A 19,542-nucleotide genomic window follows, 5' to 3' on the forward strand; every position below is an offset into this window, starting at 1 on the left:
AATTTAAGTTTAATAGATAAATTTTATAATGGTAAAATTATTATTTAAAAATTTAGATTTAATTTAATTATAAAATTCGTTTTAATTTCTCCTTAATAATTTTTAAATAAAATTAAAATAAAATATTTCGAATTTTATCAATTTTAATAAAATATAAAATAGTCTAAATAAATTTCATTTGTTTTGAACACAGAGAAAGGAAGAAATATTCATGTGATTGACAAAGAGAAAATAGCAGAAAAATATAAAAACATCAACAAAGATGCTCTCACGATGCAAACTCGAACTCAAAGCGCATAAGAAACCTTGCTGAGGGGTACGTATGTCTCTTCCTATTACAGAGATGTATGAATGCCTTTCTTCAATTCAGATACAGGCAACCAATTTTGGACCCTGAGATTAACAGTCTTTGGCAAATTGGATTGATGAATTTCAATAAAAAGTAAAGCAAATTCAGGAGCAGTCAACGAAAATGTGAATTCTTCATTCCAAATTAGAGTCTAGCTATACTCGTAAATCTTGGTAGTCTTTGTTGCCTGGTCTGCAACTGCACCTGCAATTTCAACTTGCATTCCAGACTAAAAGTTAAATACACACAGGTGATATCTTTAGTATTTGATATATTTATTAGATTTATCTAAGAAAGATCGTGAAGAGTGATCTAAAGCTACAAGCAAGAATGAAGATGAAGAAGCAAAGAAGATAGAGAGGCTGCTGTTTAAAGAAACATCAGTAAGGGTTTTCTTTTGTTTTGGTTGTTTTTTTTTTTTTAATACAAAAGAAAGTATTTATTGTTATAGTTTTTGTAAGTGAAGAACACTCGAATTTTCATTAACTCTACAAAATTAACAACTTAATGCATATTTTAAATAAGTTTACATATAAATTAATTTTTTAAAAATAAGATACCATTATCTAAAAAATAAATATAAACCAAATATTTTAAAAGATAAACTCTCACTAATTACATGATATTTAAAAGAGAAACATAAATCAAATCTAATTAAAAGATAAACTCTATTTAAATTTACACTAACAAATAAAATAAATTATAATTTGCATATTAATTTTTAAACATTTATGCACATATAAGTTTTTCTCTACCAACCTTCATTCTATACAATGCCTTTATATAAACGTATATATACAAACTCTATATACATGTACACGTGGATCCCATTTGATGATGCTCTGTGGATCCCTGTTTTGTTTTTTTTTTTTGACAATTTCACATTTCTGAACAAGGTCCAAGATTGTTTATCTTCATGCCAGATCGAGATATTACAACTTTCCTTATCCAAAATCCAAAACCTCAATGTCTTCTTCAAGGGATATCAAGGTAGTTAGATTATGCACCTAACCAATTTTGAGCCTGGGCATTTGTGCAAGAAGGATAAACAAAAGGCCCAAATCAAATTTCAAATCCAACTCCAAGAATTTTCCTTTTTAACACCCCTCCACTTTTTTCTTTGGACATTAATATATGTATCTACATGCACACTTTTAAGCATTTTTAAGGTATCTTCCTTCTTTCTTTCAGGCCCCCCCTCTCTTTTCACTTTTCTAGTCATCAAATCCACGGGCAGGAATATGCCAACTCCTATATACGTTTTAATTAATTGTTTTTTCTTCTTAATCAATCTGGAGCTTCCGAAGCAGCTCCCACATGCCTTCACCAGCCCCATCAACACCCTTCCTATCATTATCTTCTCTATGTTTTCTCTTTTTAGCGACCTCCAAGGCTCTGTATGACCCTCTAATTCAATAATACATATTTTTTCACATGGTATCATAACTTAAAAGAAAAACACGTTCCCCCCCTCCAAATCCTAATGCTGTGTTTAGTTAGTTTTTTTTTATGAGTAATTAATGTACTGTAAAATTTGGTAATTGCACACGATGGTAATTACCAAATTATACTATATTTAAGAAAATTGTATAGTAATGTATGTTAACGATAACTATTTTGTTTGAATTGATAGAATAATATGGTTATATATTCAATTAAATTATCAATTTGTCTATATTATATGTAATATTAAATAAAAATATATAAGAAAAAAAATTCATCTAACTTATAAAATTATTTAAACTGTAATTTTTAATAAATTTTTTTTTTAAAATTATAAATTAGATTTATTATAAAAAATAATAAAATTTGGATAAGAGTAAAATGATAAATAATAAATAATTGTGAGGGTAAAACAAAAAAAAAAAAAATTTCAACTGTTAAAAATTACAAAATCGATAGTTTGAAAAATCTAAAAAAAATAAAAAAATAATTTAACCACTACAAACCACCCAACCAATCATACCATTTATTTGGAAGTGTTAAAATGTATTATTGATTTTTATGCTTTCATATGTGGAAAAAACTTAAAATCTAATTTAAAAGATATAGTGTGGAGGTTGCTGCAATATATGAGATGGTTGAGAAGATGGATAAACTTGAAAATAAGTCAAAGCATGTTAAATGGGTTGGAAATGAAGGTGGCTAGATGAATGAGTTTACGGTATTTGTCAAAGTTCCTCAACCAAAAGTATTGTTTGAGAACGCGTCATCTACGACAAGTATCAACAACAAATAGAAGAAAGGATGCCACAACTGCAGAGTCTCATGAAGTTTGAAAATTCAATTAAAATCCAAACTCCATTTGTGGAAGGTGATTGTTTTCCAAAAACAATTTCAATTTGGAATACAACCTCCATTGAGCTCTTGGAAAGATGTTTGAGTACATATTAAATGTCACCTTTGTGAATCGCAGATGCTTAAACTTGTCAGGTGGAGTGTAATGGAATGGGGAGTTCAAAATGGGGGTGGATTGCTTAATATATCTTCTTTGCTCTTTGATTTCTGGTTATTACACTTCATTAAGGTCAAGAATGATTTACGTGAAAGGGTAATGACAGGATCAGCCAATACATGCAGTACATTAGGGTGTTAAGAAAGAAGTGGCAGAAACAGAGCTAAGAAGGGTGTGCCAGTTTTAAACATATCATTACTGTTAGTTCAATTAATTAAAATTAATTACTCTGTTATTAGTATTTGTTACACTGTTTCAACATCTATTTTCATTTATTATTCTTATGTTAGTTGATTCTAGGTTATTCGGCCAAGAGGGTATTTGTAGAAGGTTCTCGTTTGTATTGAGAAACTAATCAACATCTCGAATACAAAAATTCTCAATCGTCACTCAGATTCGACTCTGCATTCTCTTTACTACTGTTCTAAATTCTCATTTCTCACTTATCTTCTCTATTTCTGCTGCAATTCTTCCTTCTTCCTCAATTTCACCCAAATCAGGATTAAGATCCTGACATATGAAGATATCATAATTATTTCAAAAGATAGTTAATGACGGCAACTTACCTTAACATGCCAATCTGGTGGAGGTGACTCAAAGCCAATCTGCTTAAAATCTAATTGGTAACCATCTCCCTAGTAGACTTTCACCTGTCAAGTAACAAGATAGCAAAGCAAATAAAAAAGGAGAAGTGGGGAATGGTTTCTTAAATTTTGAAATCATTCTCACCTTTAAAATTTTCCTCACAGGCACTTCTGCTTTCAAATAAGAAATTTGGCCAGGACCAAATTTTAATAGAGACCAAGGCTTTCTAACATAGCCACACCCTCCATTCGATTTGAACATCCCATGCATCAACCAAAGGTTTCTACCATACTCCTGCCATTGGACATGAGCTTGCTAACTTTGGAACTAGAAAATTATTATAATGCATGTAAAAACAAGTTTGCAAAATAAACTAACATGATTCACATACTGAAGAATGAAGTTTATATCTAATCAGGAGTGATGTGATAAAGAATGAAGAGCAGTTTTGCTTCCCCAAGGATACAAAGCGACTACGCAGTAGTATGGTAAACACTCCCGAAGGGCTTGTCCAAGGCCAGGAATCGGTAACTAAACTTGGATGTCGATTGAAAAAGAGGAAGAACCGAAAGGTGACTGAGACAAGAAAGTCATTGGACCTCATGGCAAAGGAGAGGCTAGGCCCGAGAATTCCACCTCTACGGGAAGTCTGGGACCTCGTGTGGATCTGGGTGCCTATCGGGTACACTTATGCGAGCGGGTATGTGAATATCAGGAATTACCTGTGCTTGCAGGATTTCAAGGAGAACCCGCACTTGAGGGATTTTTGGGCTTGGGCAGGAGGCAGGCAGGATGTGCGGGAAGTCCTTTCCTTGCATGCTTGGCCACGCATGTGTGCGGAGCACCCAACCGCACACTTGCAGGAGCAGGTGACACGACCAGGGAAGGCACGCACGCACGAAGAGCCGCGTGCGCACGTGGACACGAATTGCGTGTGCGCAAGCTGCACCCACCCCTGCAGCTTGGCGTGCATGCCTCTCGCACATGAGGCATGCTTGGCAGCAACCTGACTGAGAAAAGGACTCATTTTTGCATATTTTATATGTGATTTTATCCAAAAATCACATGTGATAATACTGCAATATTTTATTAATTTTATTTATTATTATTTTAATATAAATCTATCCCTCATAATATTTAATTAGTATTTTTAAGATAAGGATTGAGATAGAGTTTTGTTTTATTATTTTTCAATTATTTGTATTTTAAAAAACTGTTTAGGTGATCAATCTTGTCAGTTGTACTAACATGTGCATACCTTACGATCTTGGGGGAGGCGGACTTTAGTCTATCCACAAGCAAAACCAAGCTTTTCTGATGAAATTGGGTTTTGCTATGGTTGCGAAGCTCGATCTACTATGGGTCCAGATCTTCACCCACAAGTACAGATGGCCTGACTAATCGCAGAGTTACAAGCCGACGGGACCATCTTCCATCTTTGGCGCAACCTTAATCATCTCTGGACCTTCAAGTTGGCATCAAATGGTCCATTGGATCGGGGAGAAATATTGGGTTTTGGGAAGACTGTTGGTTAGGGGACTTGGGGCCGCTTAAGCTTTTGGCTTTTGCACCTATTGATGAGCAGAATCTCCATAAATGTGTCAAGGACTACGTGGTGTTGTCCGGCCAATGGAATTGGGAAGCCCTACACCAGGTTTTGCCGATGGGCACGTTGCTCCAGATGGCTGCAGTACCAACCCCTAGAGATGACAAGATCCCAGACTCCTGCTTTTTGGGTATGACGAACTCTGGGTTCTTTTCGGTTAGCTCGGCTTACGGCCTACTGGAGAGCGATCATTGGCACCCGGCGGATAGGAATTAGAGAGACATTTGGCATTGCTCAGGTGCTCAACGGGCGCATACGTTCCTCTGGTTGGCTGCTAAGGGGAAGCTCTTGACAAATTGAGAGAGATACTGACGTCACATGTCCTATACTGCGAAATGCAGTAGGTGTGGCGACCCTATTGAGAATGTGGATCATGTCCTCCGTAATTGCAGTGTGGCTAAACTGTTGTGGTTGAAGATCATACCTACTGAAACCTAATAAATGTTCTTATGTGGTACTGTGGATGAGTGGTTCGTGTTGAACCTCAAAAACAATTGACTCTGGTACAAGACATTTCAGAATTGGAGAGTGATATTTGACCTTACTTGCTGGAGCTTGTGGAACCATAGAAATAAATTTATTTTCTAAGAGAGTGAGAGCAGCATCGATGAGCTTGGTAAAGATGTGTCCCTCATGACTGATTATACTTTCATGGCTAATAATATGAATTTTTGTTTTCTTTCAGGTATGACTCACAGGTCGGAAGAACTTATAACTTGGTAGAAACCTCCCAAGGGTTGGTGGAAGGTGAACACTGATGTTGCTTATTGTGCTGCTACCAATCTCGCATGCTATGATGGACTTATTAGGGATGAGGATGGTGCTTGCCTGAGAAGCTTCAGCAGGAAGATTGACATATGCTTGGCAACGCTTTGTTCTTCAGGCCGAGCTTTGGAGTGCTTTCGATGGCCTTCAACTCATTTGGTATGCAGGGTTCCATAATATTATTTTGAAAATAGATAGTGTTTTGGCAGTGCAGTCACTTATTAAGGAGGATTAAGACACTAATGCGCGTGCCGCCCTCGTTCGTGAGATCAAGCATTTACTATTGCAGGATTGATAGGTCATGATCCAACATGTCTATCGCGAAAGAAATAAATGCACTGATTGGTTGGCAAATGCTAGCTTCTCTCTACTAATGAGCCTCTACTCTTATGTTTAAGTGTCCAATGATCTCCAACAGCTCCTCACTGACGATATTATGGGTGTCTCTTGGTCTTGAATGTGTATGACGATTTCTTAATTTTTTTTTTGCCTTTTGCCTCTCCCTGTACAAAAAAAAAAACTGTTTAGGTGAAAACCTATAAAAAGGCTTCACCATTGGCTGTAAAACACACATATTTAGAATTCAACAAATTAAACTTTTTGCTTTAAATTAGCATAGCTAATTTTAAGAGTTCTTCCGGTGTCTTCAAGGTAGGAATTTCAGACTACTTCGTTGAGCGGGAAATTGCGATCGACTTATCGGGTAAGCCGTGGTGTCTTTTTTTATTTTTTCTAGTTACCTGGATAACCTTTCAATATGTTAATTGTGAGTAGAGAGGGTTTACTTTAAGTAATTAAGTTTTGAATTGTTGAATATAATGGATTCATGATCGAGGTGTTTTTGATATGTGAAGTAATCATTCTACATCCCGCGTCAAGGAGAGTTATCTTTGATTCAAAACAAACATTATAAATTTGGTAAAAGTTGAAAATCAGCATGCAATAAATGAAGAATCAAATCTATACTCTCCAATGTTCCTCTCTAAATCACGGTCTATTCAAGATTTGCTCTAATAAAGCCCCACCGATTTTAGCATACGGAAACAACTTAAGATAAAGATGGAGAACTAGAAAATTCCAGCTCAAACCCTGTACAAAGAGAGATTGACTACTCCAAGATATATAGCCACATTATGAAGGCATCCTCCGTACATGTTTCATCTCTCCCACTTTCTTATTAGTTAGTGGTTGATTCATCAACTAAACATTATGAACATGTTCCTAAATAGTCATCTCAAGGAAATAGTCGATATGTGCCAGACTCAGTATTTTGGGGATGACAATCATCAAGATTGTGTTCATAAGCTACATAAGGCCCTAGATGGTCTTAAATAAGCTCCTCAAGCTTGATGTTATCAGTTTGCGTCATTTCTTTTTATAAGCCTTTATTTTTATCTACGAGTCAGGTTTTGGGCTTGCTTCTCTCATATGTTGATGATATAATATTGTCAACTTATTCACAAGCTCTTTTGCATACATTGATTAACCAATTGAAGCTGTAATATGCTATAAACGAAACTTCAATTTTTTCTTGGGCATTAGAGGTTCCAATTCACACAAAACAAATGGGGTCTAATTGGTTATGGAGGTATTGGGGGGAAGAAAATCGACTATGGAGAAGGATTATTGAATCTAGATGGGGTGAGCACTTGCACGACAATAGTGATGGCCGAATTAAACTTCCTCATAGGCGTGGTCTGTAGAGGAAAATATTAATAATGAGGAACATCAATGTATAAAATGGAAAATTGGTAGAGGCAACATAATTAACTTTTGGGGGGATGACTGGGTTGGTAATGGGTGTCTTAGGAGGAGATTCCCGAGAATTTATAATAATGCCAAGTCGATTAAAATGACAGTTGAGGAGGCTTATAGGGTCATAAATGGAAATATTGTCTGGTGTATTAATGTAAAGTGAAATTTAAATGATTGGGAGATTGAAAAATTTAAAGACCTACTGAAGTGTCTTGATGCACAGCAAATTTCTGACAGGCTGATCGGGTTGTTTGGAATGTGGAAAATGATGGAAAAGTTTATGTCTCTTCTTATTACAAATATTTAAGTGACAAGGGAGTTGAGAACAGATTGGAATTTTTAGTAAAGCTCATCTGGAAGTCAAAAATTCCTCCCATAATTGCTTTTTTTTGTGTGGGAGGCGTGCTGAGAAAGATTTCTAACTCTGGACAGATTGAAAAACATGGGCCGGATCATTGTTAACAGTTGCTAATGTTGTCTAAAGGCTGAGGAGACGAGTGACCACCTACTTTTATGGTGTCCTACTGCTTATAACTTATGGTGCAAGATTTATGGCTTATTAGGGATTAATTGGGTTATTTCGGGTTTGATCAAGAAGGAGATTTGGGCATGAGATGGTTTTTATGTAAAAGAAATATGAAAAATATTATTCATTTGATTGTTTTTTGGGTCATTTAGAAGGAGCGGAATAACAGAGTTTTTGATAGCATTGAGAGTAGTACTAATAGACTAATAGATAGGTGAATACATTTATTTGGGTCGATTATACTAAGTCATGATATCACTAGCGATGGAGATGTCAATGACACATTAACTTCTATGTAAATGCTTTTGTACATTGGTGGTACCTCCGTTCATTTCGTACCATGTTAACACATACTTTATACTTTTTATATATAAAAAAGGATCTAATTATTGGCACATTAAAACATCCCTTGGCTTGCTGTGACATAATGGCCTTGAACCCTGCAAGCCGCTTCTGCCCTGTGTCTGCTTCATGGGAAGTTGTCCAAGGAACTAGTACTCTTACAGTTGATCCTATATCACACAGAGCATTGTTCGGTGCTCTACAGTGCCACACTTTTACAAGACCAAAACATTTGTTTGGCTATTAATCAGGTTTGTCAATTCATACAAGATCTTGTGTAGACCCCTCTTTAAGCCATAAAGCATATTCTTCCTACATTTCATGGTACTATTGATTTTCATTTAAAACCATACTCTTATTCCTCTGTATAGCCTACTAGATTTTCTGATGCCGATTGGATTGAATGTCTGAACACATGTTGAACAACTGGATACTTCATATTTGTTGGATCCAAATTTATTATCTTGTGCACTACGAAACAATCCATTTTTTCACACACAATCCTGAACCAAAGTACCTTGTAGTAGTCACAACAATCACGAACATCACATGGTCTTACCAATTAGTTAAGGGAATTGCATTTCTCCCCCACAGCTTGGCCTATTATTTGGTGCGATGATGTGTATTTGTAGGATACTGATCATCTAAAAAAGGATACAAATGTTACCACCTACCCACCTAAAAATTTTATGTATCTGTGAACATCATATTTATTGGATAAGAATTCTATTTCACCTAATCTTATCTTCAAGAGCAGACAATATTGGAAGATAATAATTTAGAATTCTTAACAGGTTTTTACCTGCCACCTTTACCACACACTTTAAAACCATCAACACAAAAAAATGTTTGAAACCTACCAAAAAACTCATTACCACAAGAGAACCTTCGAAATTCATTATTTCAAGAGATCACACCAGACTCTAAGTTTTCTCAGGTGTATACAAGGAGAAAGATGCCAGGTACTGAGCCAACATTGGTCCAAAAATTTGACCTTAATCTTGGAATTGAGGTAAGTCCTAAAAAATTTATACAATTTGATAATGATATATACACTGCACTTCATAAAAGTACAAGAAAATGCACTAATCATCATCTGTATTCTATCTCACAGTGCGTCTCATTTGATAAGTATTCATCAACTCATAGAAATTTTCTCACAAGTTTAAATAATGATTCTATCTCTAACATAGTATTTGAAATATTATCCTATTAAAAATGAAAAAAATACTGTGTATGAAAATGAAGACACTTGAAAAAAACTAAACTTGAGAAATGATGGATTTACTGAGAGTCAAGAAACCAATGGGATGCAAATAGACTCGTAGAATCAAATATAAAGCAAATGGGACAATCGAGAGATATAAAGCGAGATTGGTGATAAAGGGTTATACACAAATATATGAGATAGACTACTAAGAGACATTCGAACTAGTAACCAAGATGAATACTATGCGAATCTTATTTTCATCAGTTGTCCACTTTAATTGACAACTACAATAATTTGACCTAAAAAATATTTTCTTTCATGAAAGTTTAAAAGAAGAAATCTACATGGATATTCCATCAAACTTTGACAACGAAGCATGATCAAATAAGGCATGTAAACTAAAGAAGGCATTGTATGGACTCAAACAACTACTATGATTTCAAGAAATAAGAAACAAAATGTAGTTGCAAGATCAAGTGTAAAACTAGAATTTCGGACAATGGCACAATAAGTATGTGAATTATTATAGATAAAAAAAATTTTGAAAGACCCCAGAATCAAGTGGGAAAACCCCACGCATCTATACTTTGATCACAAGTCAATCATAAGCACCGCTTACAAGTGGGTGCAATACGACTGGATCAAATATATCGAGATCGATAAATATTTTATCAAAAAAAAAAAACTTGATAGCAATCTAATATATACTCCATACTTGCCTATCAATTCTCAACTAACAGTTGTGCTAACTAAATACTTAAACAATATAATATTACAATATTTTATCGACAAGTTGGGAATGGACTCTCCAACTTGAGGAGTGTCAAAGAGATGATAAATTAGGTTAAAAAGTACAAGGTAAATTACACAATTTATAATTGATTGTCTATTTCTTTTCCGTCCTAGAAAACATGTATATATAGGACTGTTATATTAAATATAATATATATCAAACCATTCTTGACAAGTAGTAATTTGCTAGATGGTTAATCATCTTTCAAAGCACAGAGCATATGCTAGATGGTTTAATCATCTTTCGAAGTACATAGCATATATATACAAGCTGTGACATTTAGATTTCCAATTCTTTAAGATCAAAGTAAGTAATTTCCTTGTCAAACCTAAAGAAAACCTGATATGCAATTCTTAACCAACAATAATGCAAAAGTCTAGGCCAAATAATTGTCGTTATATCCAAATCTCATGCCAGAAAAAAAATGTGATTGTTGAGTTTCATATAAAGATTACTAACAACTTGAGTTAAGTTTTTTAAATAGGTGCTTTGAGTCTGAAAGTGGTTAGGTCAATAATTATTGGGACTAAAGCGTGATAATTATTATTAAAACATGTACCACCATAATGATTTTTGCTGCTACAATCTTGGATCTTGTGAACATTTGGAGATGAGAGTATCAATGACTTCATTAATGAAGATTGGTGATATTTTAATCACACGTCAGAAAGATATGTAATTATTGAATTCCATATATCATTCAAGTCACTCTCGTTACTAACAGTTTGAAAACCAATGGTTTGGATAAAAAAAGTTGTTGGGCTAGTGATACTTGAACTTGATAAGTTTACAAATGGGTATAAAAAGATGTGCCATTCTAGTAACTATAAACTGATAGATTCTTATATCTTATGAGTCTATAGATTATGATTTATGAGATGAAGACATCAATTATTTGAGTGGTAGAGATTGTGATACCTCAATCTCATATTGAAAAGATACATGATGGTCAAACTCCACATAAGGGCTCAAATCACCTAGAGTAACAACTTAATATTGAGTTTTTGAGGTCATTGGTTTAAATACGAGAGTTGTTGGGTTAATGGTTAGTAGATACAGGACATTATAAGTGGTATTTAAAACCCAGTGAGTCCTCATTGAAGAATTGTAAGCTAAATATTTCTTATAAATGAAGAATCGTAACAAAAAATTCTAATTCCCAACTGACTTGGAAGAGGAGTCCAAAACCGACGAGTCTTTGATGGTGTTGGGGTCCCCTTGTGGTTGTAAACCTTTCCAAAATGTGGCTATAGTTGTTGTAAAATTTCTCCTCCCACACCCTCCTTGGCATGCTGATTGTCCTTAAACACCAACACGGATGTTGCAATAAGGTGGGAGATGAAGCAATTTCCTTTAAAATGGCATTAGAAAAATCGAGTTGGAGTGTGGAGATTAATCTGAATGCACCAATAAAAAATTTTCAAGATAGGGTATTTTCCACTACATTCTCTCCTCCTGCTTAATTACAAAATCAAAAATTTGGTTAACTAATGTTGTTGTGGAGAGGTCATCGCCTTTGCTCCAATAAGAATTTGATTGTTGTAATTTATCCAATGATCCTGAGCTAACGTGACCTTGACTATGTGGACTTTCGAATTGTCATTTGTAGCATAAAGACATCAAAGATTTCAGTAGTTGAGATTGTGATACCTCAATCATACATCAAAAATATATATGATGATTAAGTTTCAAATAGCCATTAATTTGAATTAGAAATTATTGGCTAAATGGTTCTTGAGCTCATGACGTTACAAATAGTGTCAAAATATATGTTAGTTTAGTGACTTCATATTAGTGCAATCTTGGATTTTGTAAGCTTTTTTATTGTAATTTGTGATTGTGGTCTGTAATGTAGTTTCATTTAGGACATCAAAAATTTAAATGATCAAAATTGTGATACTCCAATCCCACATCGGAAGGAAATGAGATTGTTGAACTCCATACAAGGTCTCAACTTGACTTGAACTTTTGAAGGCTAGTAGTTCTTGAGCCCAAGGTATTATTACAATTATATCACTAGATCCGAGTAAGCCAAGTGTCCTAGGAAGACATGTAACAGGAAACTATATGGAACTACTAAAAACTGAACCAAATATAATAATGTCCAATATATTTCTGATTTAAAAAGGATAGCAAAAAATTTTAAAAAGCACACAAATACCGAAACAAAATTAAGTATATATCTTTAATGCATACTGTCCAATGTTATAAGCTGGGAGATTGAAAGAAGTGATATAGAGGCCAAACCTTCACGTTAAATGCAAACCATTTGAGCTCCATGCATCCAACCAATTAGCGACATAGAGTTGGATAAATTAAACAGGTTCCTTCTTGGATATATCCTCAAAAGATTCTTTCGAGTATATCTAAGACAATAATTTCAAGCAATAATCATATGAGAATTTTAGGCAAAATTTCAAAACGAAGAACGTTAATCCGTTGAAGAATAACAAAAGCTCAAGAATATCTAAACTTTGAGTACATGATCTGATATGCCTCAAACAAGAAACAAACATGAACATATACCTCACAACAAGTGCACCATGAGACGAAACAGCTTTTTCAAGAGCTTGTTCGCCCAGACTAAGGCATCTAACTTTATTAGGTTCAACTTTTAGTGCCTCTTCCAAGGCACCCTTGGCTTTTCCTGCATGAACCACAATCAAAGACTTGTATGCAGATACTACTACTGAGTCCGATTCTGAATCACTGCCCTCGATATTTTCATTATTGTGATTGATTCCATCCATATTACTACCACCCTGTAGGGAAGTAGGATAAGGCATGAGGTGAACATCATATAATATGCAGATTCGTCCATGTTTAGCCACGGAATTAATATGTAATTCATTTAGTTTACAGTAAACCTCCTCATTCTCCTCCCGATCAACTCTTTCTTCTGGCTTCTTTCTCATACATCATGATCAGAAGCCTTTTCCTTCTGAGAGTTACCTTTTTGGTAACTAATATTAGCTTGTTCGAGGTACTCTGTTGAAGGTTTAGTTAAAATGATAATCCGGTGCTTCAATTCTTCTGGTGAAGGGAATTCTTATCCATTTTTTACTGAAAAAAGCATATCTCCAAATGTTCCAAGCAACCTCTACAGAAGTAAAATTTTCCAATCAGTTAAATACAGTTCAAAGGAAGCTGGATGGTCAGGATTCATAGAAGAAGCAAACAACCTCATGAACTTTAGCCTGAAGATCTTGGGTGAGATGGTCTTCAAGAACTCTCTAATCGATCTCAAACACTTGATGAGTGACACTTGAGTTGTCGAGGTACTTACTTTGGAAAACGATCTAAGAGATTTCCGGGAGGACAAAACAAAATTAAGGAAATTACTTAAAACATCTTGCAAAACACAAGTATGACAACGATGTAAGTGAGAAAAACCTGGAATCCAGAAGCCATATATGGATACTTCCCGCCCTGTTCTTTGTTCAATAGTTTACAGGTCCTTCTATGAGAATACTAATTTTCTGAAGAAATGCAAGTTTAAAATGGTGTATCTCAATCAAGATTCAAGAGTATTCACTGGTGGATAGACTTCAACTAAAATAACAGGGATCAGCAACCCCAAATGTCTTTAATAAAAAATTGTCGTCTCCCGAGTTAAACTCCCCATATTAAGTTGAAAGAGAGGGCTCCTGGTTCCCCTCGTAGATACAAACATTTTCATGGAAAAAAGGCCTAAGGTGATTAAGATTCAACCACCATAATTTCTGAAAAGAACCTTATGCTCCATTAACCTGGTAACCAAAAGTTGCATCCACTGTGAAATCAAACAGAATTACAGTCTTCATGTAAAGGCAATTCAACTTGGTCCCATCTTTTTACTTACAATAAAATAGAAACTTCACCCTCTCAGAAAGAAATGAGTTTTTCTCAATGTGACAGGTATTAACTGATCCAAGTTTCATAAGCAACATGAAAGAAATTGTGAACATCACACCCTCCACATTCATTTAAACAATTGTAGATTGCCGGAATTGTTTTCTTCATTACTTGTCAGCTAATTCAATTTCATCTTACAAGTAGAGTTATGAACCAGTTACCTTCCATGAAAAACAATGACATCGCTCTTGGTAGAGTCTGGCCATAAATCAAGCTCCACCACTCTCACACCTGTCCGAGGTGCAAATATGATTGGGATGTCGTTGCATTCACCACTGAGCAGGTCTCCAGTCAAATAAGAATTGTAGCCAGCATATATAAAATAATGAGACAGAGGAGCTGTCATATCATGATGGACCTGAAATTACCACCCTATGTAGAACATCAAGACCCTTTGAAACAATGTATGCATCTTTTGTTTATGAAATCAACAATGGCTCAAGTTCTAAACCTACAAATAACAATCAATGAATAGAAAAGGAAAAATCCATCATTAATTCTCAAATGTAGTTAATCAGGTATACTTGCCGGTTTATATGCCTAATCATCTCAGCTGTTTGATTCGGTGCTGGAGCATGGTAATTTAAGAAGAAAAGTACTATCTTTTTCATGCCAATTTCTCCACTAGCATAAAAATCACGAAGTTCCTCAGATTTAAAGCTCGTGAAAAACATTAATAAACACACCCGGACCTTTCATCTTACTTTTCCTCCATAATTCTCAGAGACCAAACAGAAAAACACAAGACAAAACAAGTACTCGCCTGATCACCAATAGGGGGATTGAGATCGGCAGAGAACAAGTAACGATGGAAGTCATCGAGCGTGAGAATGTTGGTCTGGGTTTTCCTAGTGAAGTTAGGAACGTGGCGATGCCCCCTCTGCAGGACGGCCTTGACGATCCTCTTGGCTTCGGCCAGCGTTGTGCCGCCTTCCTCTTGGAACTCCACCAGAAACCGCCGGAGCTGCTCGACACTCATCTCGGTCCCATCTTGTGCATACCTCTCAAACACCTCCTTCACGTCCTCCGGTGGGGCCGCTTCCGCCACTCGGAGTTTACCTCTGAACAAGCCCCTCGTTCTATAGCCGACTGCCTCCATCTCTGTCTCTCGCCCCGTGCGCTTCTGCAACTTTTTCCGATAACGTCACTCAGGTCCACTGCCCAACAAACTAGGATATTACAGGCACTTAGAGATTAGTCCACTAATCTTCCTTGCAATGGATGAATAGTGCGAAATAAGTAAAGCCTAGCAGATGAGGCATCTATCTGCCTTGCCCTATGGTCAAAAGATCCCGCCGTTAAATAAATATATGGGAAGCTTCATTGCAGAAATGAGGTTCCACATTTTCTTAATATTTTCAAAATTTTCAACCACTCTCTGCGCGTTTACTTTTTTTTTTTTTCCGATTAGTAAATCTGTATACCAGTTTATATATGTACAAACATATATATGCATATATATTATGTAGCAACAATGCTGCTGATAGGATCATAAGATCCCAACGGCAACCCAAAAAAAAGGAATCCCCAGAAAACAGTCAACACTCCAGGATCAACCCCCACGATTCCCGCTCAACTTCTGCACTCCCAACCTCCACGATCTCTAGCCAACTTCTGCACTATTCCATTTCCTCCATTTATCTCTAGTTGCTTAAAAGTAGGAGTTTGGGGTTGTATTTTTATGTATTTAAACCATTTCCAAGCAGCAAGAAAGACATGAAATTATTGAATTTAAAATCTTATGGTTTATTCTTATCTGAAAAGAATTTCTTTATTAATTTACTTTGGCTTCTAACTGGAACTTGTCAATTAGTATCAGAGTCATCTTTAATAAGGAGATGATTGAACAACTCGAAGCAAGCATGGGGGGGTTGCAAGATAGCTTAAGTAGAATGGAGCTAGGAGTCGCGGATAAGTTGCACCAGATGGAGGACACCCTCAAACGAATAACGGAGACCTTGTTAATCAATCGTGAGGGCTCCAGGTGCAACACCCCAAACTGAAATGGAGGAGCACGATTAAGCCGCGACGAAGGAGCTGAGCGAAGTGACGATGGCCAACAGCCATTCTTCTCTAAACTCGCCAAGTTGGAATTTTCCATCTTCTTCAGAGATGACTCGACCGAGTGGCTCAACCACGTCGCACAATTCTTTGAGTATCAAGGGATTCTCGAAGAGCAGAAAGTCCAACTAGTTTCTTTCCACCTAGAGGGCGAAACCAACCAGTGGTGGCAATGGCTTCACCGGACTTATCAAGAAGAAGGAAGAATGGTGACATGGACCGGATTTGTAAAAGAATTTTGGGTACGTTTTTGGCCAACAGAGGCAGAAGACTTTGATAAGGCCTTATCTAAAATTAAACAGCTCGGCCCATTGAGAGAGTATCAAAAGGAGTTTGAACGGATTGGCGATCGGGTCCACGGGTGGACCCAAAAGGCTTTAATTGGCACCTTCATGGGCGGACTTCAGCCCGAGATAACAGAAGGGATAAGGATGTTCAAGCTTAGGACCTTGAAGGATGCAATAAGTCTGGCCTGCATGCGCGAGGAACAGTTGGGCTGTCAAGGTAGGCTCGACTAGGGCGGGCGGAATCAACCCGACCCACGATCGCGCTCCCTATCCGACCAGACTCTGCGAGCTCTAGCAGAAACAGTCGCAGCTCCCAAGCGATTATCTTGGGAAGAGGCACAGTGTCGGCGAGCACAAGATCTGTGTTTCCACTGTGACGAAAAGTTTACCTTCGGCCATAGATAACGTCGATTCCAACTATTACTTCTAGAAGGCAACAAAGAGGAAGAGAATGATGATCCTGCGAAACCTAGTTGAACGGAGAGACCAAAGGTACCTGAACCTTGAGGACAAGGTTCTAAAAAAAGAGGAGGCAATGATAGGATCATAAGATCCCAACGGCAACCCAAAAAAAAAGGAATCCTTAGAAAACAATCAATACTCCAGGATCAACCCCCACAACTCCCGCTCAACTTCTACACTCCCAACCTACACGATCTCTGGCCAACTTCTGCACTATTCCATTTCCTCCATTATCTTTAGTTGCTTAAAAGTAGGAGTTTGTGATTGTATTTTTATGTATTTAAACCATTCCCAAGCAGTAAGGAAGGCAGACAATTAGTGAATTTAAAATCTTGTAGTTTATTCTCACTCGAAGAGAATTTCTTTATTAATTTACTTTGTCTTCCGATTGGGACCTATCAGCTGCGTACCATCCATGAAGAACATGTACATCATCCTTTGTTGAATTTGGCCATAAATCAAGTTATATGGCTATTACGCCTCACATCATGTTTGGATCGTGGTACATAATAGAATTTTAATGTACGATATTTTACGAATGTGAAAAAATCATATTTGTTTTAATTTTTAATGATAATAAACGTTATTTGACCGATAATTTATAATAAATTTTAAAACTACCGAATCAGTGATATGTGACTAGCATGTTAATTTTTTTTCCTTTATACTCGTATATAATATACTTAATTATATTTTTATTCTCACAATTTATTATTTATTTTATTAAATATAAAAATTTAATTTGTAATAATTATTTATTTAAATATAAATATAATTATATTGATAAACAATTTAATTTTTTTTTATTATATACTTTTTATATATTACTTTCTATTATATATAATAGGTATGAGTAAATTAGTAATTTGACTGAAAATACAACCATACCATTCTATTATTCAAATAAAAATACATCATTAATATATATTAATATACAATCATTCAAATATAAAAAAATTTTGTCATTCTCATCCTACGTCATTGTCATTTAATTACTGTTATTACCATATATTAATTAACTATTACTAAAATTTATCCAAATAGAATGTCAGTCTAACGCATTTACGATAGGGACATGACTGCTTTAGCTGCTGAGTTGATTGCCAATAAAATATCAATTATGTCCAATGAAAATGAAAGAGTGAGAAAGAGGAGCAATCATGCCTTGATAAATCTGAAAATAATTTTCTTTGCAACCAAACAGGAAATGTAAGTAAGAAACAAAAGAAAAATATGTGTTGACCTTATCAGCAATAGGTGGATTGAGGTCTAGTGAGAATAAGTAATGGTAAAAATCATCAAGAGTGAAGAAACTACGTCTTGTGAACTTTGCAATATGATGCATCCTCTGTAAGACTTGTTCTATTATCTTTTCTGCTTCGACCTCAAACACATAGCCTCCTTCTTCCTGAAACTCCACCAAGAATCGACCTAGTTGCTCTGACGTCATGTGGGTCTCACTACCTGTGTACTCATAAAAATTAGCTTTCAAATCACTTGGTGGCGCTTGTTCAGTGATCCTGATCAACTTGCTAGTAAACGCATCTTCAAGATCTTCATGATTCTTGCTTAATTTTAATTACTTTTTTCAAAATCTGCAGTAAAATCTCAAAAGTCGAAGAAATGAAAAATCAATGTGGCCTTAGTTCATTGTATTTCCAATGCATTTTGTGACACGATCTTACTTTTTTCAAAATTTGCAGTAAAATCTCAAAAGTCGAAGAAATGAAAAATCAATGTGGCCTTAGTTCATTGTATTTCCAATGCATTTTGTGACACGATCTTCCATTTTTATAACCAGCTCAACTTCCCTTTATATCTATACTTTGTTTAATCACCAATCCCTTGTGTATATATTCCATTCTTTCTCATATTCCTATATAGGCAGAAATGAAAATCATATTGAAGGCTGCTTCTTGGTCAATGGAATCACTTTCATTTTCATATTGTTTGCCTCCAAGTGGTAGATTGTGATATCATGTATAAACTGCATATATATAATATCATTTAAATGATGTTTAGGCTATTAGTAGGATTCTTGCTTCATGAATTTCTCAAGCGATTATGATTTGTGTATATCACTAATATTATAATTTTTCCAAAGCCAGTGTATGTTGATAATTTTCCAGTCACTATTGGAAGAATACATGATTTTAATTAAACATACATACACTGTTTTTTCATAATTAATTTTACTTTTTTGGGGTTGAATTTCGTAATTAATTTTAATGACATTAAGATGTACTTTCATTCCGTATATAAAACTCAAGAATTTATACTATTGTTTCTGTGTGATTTAAAGTACTGTACAAAATAAAATAATTTTTTTTTAAAAAAATAAAAAATATATTCTTTAATTGCAATATTTGACTAAAAAATTATATGTGAATTCCTTTCTATCTGTTTTTCCGTCTGATCGATTGACTTTATTAACCACCCAGATTAAGCATGT

The 19,542-nt window shown here is 35.4% G+C and overlaps 1 protein-coding gene across 15 annotated transcripts; it reads right to left on the minus strand.

Annotated features, from left to right (window-relative positions):
- Positions 1 to 199: 199 nt before the first annotated feature.
- On the minus strand, positions 200 to 16,981 carry LOC110810062 (phosphoinositide phospholipase C 4-like). Of its 15 annotated transcripts, none has more exons than XM_088214186.1 (8): positions 15,044 to 16,965; positions 14,442 to 14,638; positions 13,569 to 13,685; positions 12,913 to 13,486; positions 12,634 to 12,752; positions 3,534 to 3,683; positions 3,371 to 3,454; positions 200 to 553 (listed from the first exon to the last, which is right to left on the minus strand). In XM_088214186.1, the coding sequence occupies exons 1-4, from the start codon at positions 15,377 to 15,379 to the stop codon at positions 13,447 to 13,449; spliced, it is 690 nt and encodes a 229-aa protein (XP_088070312.1). In that variant the 5' UTR covers positions 15,380 to 16,965; the 3' UTR covers positions 200 to 553; positions 3,371 to 3,454; positions 3,534 to 3,683; positions 12,634 to 12,752; positions 12,913 to 13,446. The 15 variants fall into 15 exon arrangements, 14 of the variants coding, with proteins under 14 accessions (XP_088070312.1, XP_088070313.1, XP_088070316.1 ...); XM_088214187.1 differs by having other exon boundaries at positions 200 to 565; XM_088214188.1 differs by lacking the exon at positions 200 to 553 and having other exon boundaries at positions 1,206 to 3,454; positions 12,913 to 13,148; positions 13,254 to 13,486.
- Positions 16,982 to 19,542: the final 2,561 nt, after the last annotated feature.

The sequence above is a fragment of the Carica papaya genome, chromosome 2 (assembly GCF_054855325.1).
Source record: "Carica papaya isolate Zhongbai chromosome 2, ASM5485532v1, whole genome shotgun sequence".
Classification (NCBI taxonomy): domain Eukaryota; kingdom Viridiplantae; phylum Streptophyta; class Magnoliopsida; order Brassicales; family Caricaceae; genus Carica; species Carica papaya.

Bases quoted from the DNA above. Each gene is read 5' to 3' on its own strand.
- LOC110810062 (XM_088214191.1), bottom strand. From the start codon at position 15,379: ATGGAGGCAGTCGGCTATAGAACGAGGGGCTTGTTCAGAGGTAAACTC. The intron at 14,639-15,043 runs GCGAGTACTTGT...TGGTAATTTCAG, and splicing joins ATCCCCCTATTGGTGATCAG to GTCCATCATGATATGACAGC. The intron at 13,686-14,441 runs GTAACTGGTTCA...GAAATCTCTTAG, and splicing joins GTCATTGTTTTTCATGGAAG to ATCGTTTTCCAAAGTAAGTA.